This window comes from Phascolarctos cinereus, unplaced genomic scaffold, assembly GCF_003287225.1.
Source record: "Phascolarctos cinereus isolate Bilbo 61053 unplaced genomic scaffold, phaCin_HiC Scaffold_879;HRSCAF=1532, whole genome shotgun sequence".
Taxonomy (NCBI): Eukaryota; Metazoa; Chordata; class Mammalia; order Diprotodontia; family Phascolarctidae; genus Phascolarctos; species Phascolarctos cinereus.
The window spans coordinates 10,688-15,368 of record NW_027556267.1 but is presented as its reverse complement, the minus strand read 5'-3'; the positions used below and the strand labels follow the sequence as shown (position 1 = coordinate 15,368).

At 42.1% G+C, this 4,681-nt stretch overlaps 1 protein-coding gene across 1 annotated transcript; it reads right to left on the bottom strand.

Moving 5' to 3' along the window:
• Positions 1-682: 682 nt before the first annotated feature.
• LOC110204683 (cytochrome P450 2E1-like) lies at positions 683-4,474 on the bottom strand. The gene is made up of 4 exons (XM_020980791.2): positions 4,363-4,474; positions 2,988-3,174; positions 1,471-1,611; positions 683-1,000 (listed from the first exon to the last, which is right to left on the bottom strand). The coding sequence occupies exons 1-3, from the start codon at positions 4,457-4,459 to the stop codon at positions 1,548-1,550; spliced, it is 348 nt and encodes a 115-aa protein (XP_020836450.1). The 5' UTR covers positions 4,460-4,474; the 3' UTR covers positions 683-1,000; positions 1,471-1,547.
• Positions 4,475-4,681: the final 207 nt, after the last annotated feature.

The window sequence follows — 4,681 nt, the reverse complement described above, 5'->3', positions numbered from 1 at the left end:
AGTAGTGCATGTCCCATGGGACAAAGGGATGTGGGATTGAAAGTGCAGAGCAAGTTGAGTTAGAACTGGCTCAGTGCTGAAAGGAGAGAAAGTGAAATGAGAAATGCAGTAAGGACCTAAAGCACTGATGAATGGACTCACCCCACTGATCAAAGTATCATAGATGGAGACTCATTAGGGAATTCTGAGCCTACCTAATCCAACCCATTCATTGTAGAGGTGAAGAATCTGTTGTGAGAACAAATGGTGAAGTGACTTGCCCAAAGCCACACAAGTTGTTATCATTAGGGGCAGGATTGATCTCAGGTCCTCTGCCCCCAAAGCCAGGAATCCTTCCCTGTTACCACATTTTCTTTGAAGTCATGAATCCTCAGTGTATGGAAGGAAAAACACATATTTGCATGTCTGGAGTTGTTAGCAACATAGCCCTGTTCATTCTCCCCCAAATTCACAAACAAGAGCTATATAATAAAAAATAGGATCATCTGGAAGGAAACATGAAAAGAAAAGTACAAACAAATATGGTTTGGAGGTGGGATATTTTACAGATCTTCCTCCACACCCTAAATCTAGAATTGAGGATTTGCCTGGAGGTATTGGTTCAAGGGTTGCACATGAATGTCTATAATGCAGCCCCAGCATATAATGACATACAAGATACTCAACAAGGCTGTCATGTCTCTGAAATTTAAAACTCATTTTAATCAAGATGTGGGAATTTTTCTTTCCCTCAAAGGGATTCCAGAAAAACACATGAGAGTATTCAGTACAGAAGATGAACCAGCTTGCTAATTCACCAAATCAACTTTGTGTTCTTCTCAGTGAGGAAGAAAGCATAGTTGGTAATGTGGTGGGACGTTGCTGAATCCAACATAATTGGGCTTTACTCTAATTTCATTTGGATCTCCAACTGGTTTGAGAGTGAAGTTCTGTAGAATGGTGGTAAGGAACAAAAATACCTCCATCTTCGCCAGGCCCTCTCCAGCACAAGACCGTTTTCCTAGAAAGAAATGGAATTCTGCTTGGTAATCTTCATGGAATATCACAGTCAGCCAGAGTGAAACAGACTTGCTGATCCAGCACAATAATGGGAAAAGGAGTAAAAGAGAAATAAGTATATGGGCAGAAATGGTGAGAACTATTATTATTAGTTATAATTCAACCATTAATGGCCATAAGGAGAAGGAAGGAATTCCTTCTTCACACATTCTTCTCACAGTAACCCCTTGTGTAATGGATCTTGCAATGGAATTAGAGGGCAGGTGAGCCAGCCAAGAGGCTCTCATCTATTCAGGGCTCTGAGAAAAAGCCAGGTCACGGGAATACTAGAAAAGACATTGTATGTCATGTCAGAGTGGGCTATGTGTCTTCAGAAGAACTGCCAGGAGAAGCTCAGCCAGAGGAGAGTGGGAGAGAGATAGGATTCTCCTTTTAGGGTGAGAGGTAGAGATGAGAAGGGTTTCTTTTTACCAATAGAAAAAGGCATGAAGTGGTCACTTTTCTTGAATTTCCCGTTCTCATCCAGGAAGTGCTGTGGGTCAAACTGGTCAGCCTTGGAAACTCTTTCTTGTCATGCAACACTGGGGTGAGCAGTGGGAATATTGTTGTGCCCTAAAGGAAGAAATTCCAGAGGAGAGTCAGGTATCATTACGAATATCCTTTGTAGTCTTGTCCCAAGAATCTTCAGAGACTCACTATGTTCTCTAGTACAAAATGCATACTTCTTTGCATGTGCATGAGATGTCACGCCATTAAGAATCTGCTTAGGCCCCAGTCTAGCTTTCCAGAGTGATGTCCCCATTATTGTCCCCATCAAGCCTTCCTTGGGGCTCCAGCTGAACTAGTCCAGCTGCTGTTCCCCATCCACAAAGCCCCTCTGTGGTCTTCATGCCTTTATAGTGACCATGTCCCACACCTGGAAGCCACTCCTTGCTCACTTCAGCCTTTTAGATTCCCAGCTTTCTTCAAGGATTGGCCTGGGTAACCCTCTTACAGGAAACCTTGGCTGAGGTGCTAAGCTCTTTGTGCTCTCCCTACCCTCAGTTCTTTGGTCTATACATCATGTGTGCACCTGCTGCCTGTGGGACTCTGGGCAGAACATGTCAATGGCCAGTGGCCCAGGCAATGCTTAAAACTCTAGGGGCAGACCAGGCTACCTCCTGAGGGAGTTCTTCAGCAAGAAGCCACTTTGCCAATCAAATCACAGCTTGGGTCTGAAGGAAAGAAATAATACTTTAGGCTACTTTTCTGGTTCCAAACTCAGCTCCCTCCTGCACAAGCCAAAGTCTTCAATGCGTCAAAAACCCTTCTATTCTCGCCTTGTTTCAATAGCACTTGGCCTAGCAAATTTCACATGGTAAGTTCTTACTGAAGCCTTCATGATTTCAACTAAACAAGTGCCTCAGTGGGGTACATTAAATGTGAAGTTAGGTGTGATGCTCCCTTCACTTTTCCTTGAGGGAGTATAGTTTTGCTCAGCCATTGCTAGGAAACTTCAATCTAATTCATTTTAATTCATTCACTGTTTATTTAGCAACCCCGGAAAGCAGTATTTTAGAGTCTAAAGACCTAGGTTCAAGTCTCATCTCCAACACTTAAATGATCTTAGGGAAGTCATTACACCTGAAAATCAATGTCCCTATCTACACAATGGGACAGATAATAGTATTTATACATTCTGCTTCACTGCCTAGTAAGAGAAAAGGACAAAAACATTTCTCTTGAGCAACCTCACCCTGTTACGTTCCCTGTACATTTTCTTTCCAGAGCATTACTGTGGTGAATGAGAAGCAGGAAGAACAGAGATAAGGGCACACTTTTCTCTTATTCTTCATTTAGCACCACATGCAAGTAGCTGTATGTAATAAAGCACTGCCTCAAGGAGAACTTTAAGTGAGATCATGACAATGGGACTCCATTTTCTCATGTCCATGATGAGATCATTGGAATAAATGTGTTTAAGATCCCATTCTCCCAAGACTACTGACTTTGGGGAGGATATATTGTTGGAAATGGATGTCCGGTTCACTGCATGGGGTACGTTGAGAGGTATGAGGTCAATGAATCTTTGCACTTCATGCACCACAGCATCCATATAGGGCATATCTTGTCTGTCCTTTATGGAAGGAAGTCGATTATGTCCAATCACACGTCCAATTTCCTCATGAATTTTTGCTGCAGAGACAAAAAATACAAATCACCACTCAATGTTCCACTCTCCTGGGAATGCTCAACTGAGCCTGTGTGGAATATCTGCCCATTGTTATGACCTAAGATGATTCTCACATGGGCTCAGTGTCCTCCTCCTACTCAGTCAAGGATACAAAGGCTTCTGTAACAGCAATAGGATAAACTTCCATGATTTACTGGATGGGAGTCAGAAAGAATTGTGTTTACATTTCTCTTTAGACACTACCTGTGTAAATTCAGGCAAGTCATTAAATCTATGTAAGCCTCATTTTGTTTATCTGAAAAACGAGGATCATAAATTATCTGTCTTCTAAGGTCCTTACTCCTCTAACCCTATATTGTGATTTATAAAATGGAGATTAAAAAGCACCTCCATTAGCAGACATCAAATGAAATTACATGTCAAGTTATTTGTAACCCTCACATTCTTTATGATTATTATGCCAGCTTTTGTTTTCAAAGCAAGTAGATGCCTTCATTTGAATTTGATAGTGCTGGTGATGGCATTATCATCTTGATTTAAACCATTCACCAGCTGTGTATCTCAGCTCCTGTCTCAATACCCTGAGCTGCTGAGGCATAGAATCTCAGCATTACAGGTGACATGTTTTCACCTAGGGCCATCCATAGCTGAACAGGAATCCTGACTCTAATGGACTGAACAAAGGGTCAACCAGCCTTTGCTTGAGAATCTCTAGTAAGCAAGAACTCACTATTTCCTGCACAGCTGAATGGACTTTGGAGAATTTTAATAGTTGGTAAGTCTTTCCTTACATGAAGTCTCCATTTGTCAATTTGTAAGGTCTACCTATGGTTCCTACTTCTGCCTCCTTAGATCCAGCAGTATGCCTGGCAGAAGGCAAGCCATTTGAGGAAAGGGGTGTTTCATTTGAGTCTTTATATGCTAAGCATAGAACTGAGGGTGCACAGTGGGAGCTTTATATGTGCTTTAAAGTGAATTGAATTCCCCATAATACACCGCCACATGCTTAAATAACAAACAGGTCTTGTTTAGGGTCCTGTTTTCTTCAATATGCTACTGTCTGACCTGTTGCTGATCTGTGAGGAAGTCATGCAAATCCAATAGGGGGAAAGCAGAGGCCAGCTCCTGAGCAAGCTGCAGGGATGGGAAAGCAAGCCTGGTCTGAAAGCATGGCAATTCCTGTACTTTACCTTGGACCTCAGGATGTTTCAGAATGAGCAGCAGGCCATATCTTACGGTGCTGTGCGTTGTCACTGTTCCTGCACTAAATAAATCTCTTCCTATCATTTTTAGATTTTCCAAGTCAAATTCAGACTGGGGATTATCTTTCTCCTAAAGGAGAGATACAAAATAGATTAAGTAATGAGAGACAGCAGGGAAAGCCATTAGTAACCATGTGAAGTTCTTAAAGTTTGTCTTAGGAGCCCTCCCCCACCTTCATTTCCCCACTCTTAAACAGAATAACCTTCCTAATGCTCTTAGGTTTCCCCTGTTCATCCACAGGCTTAC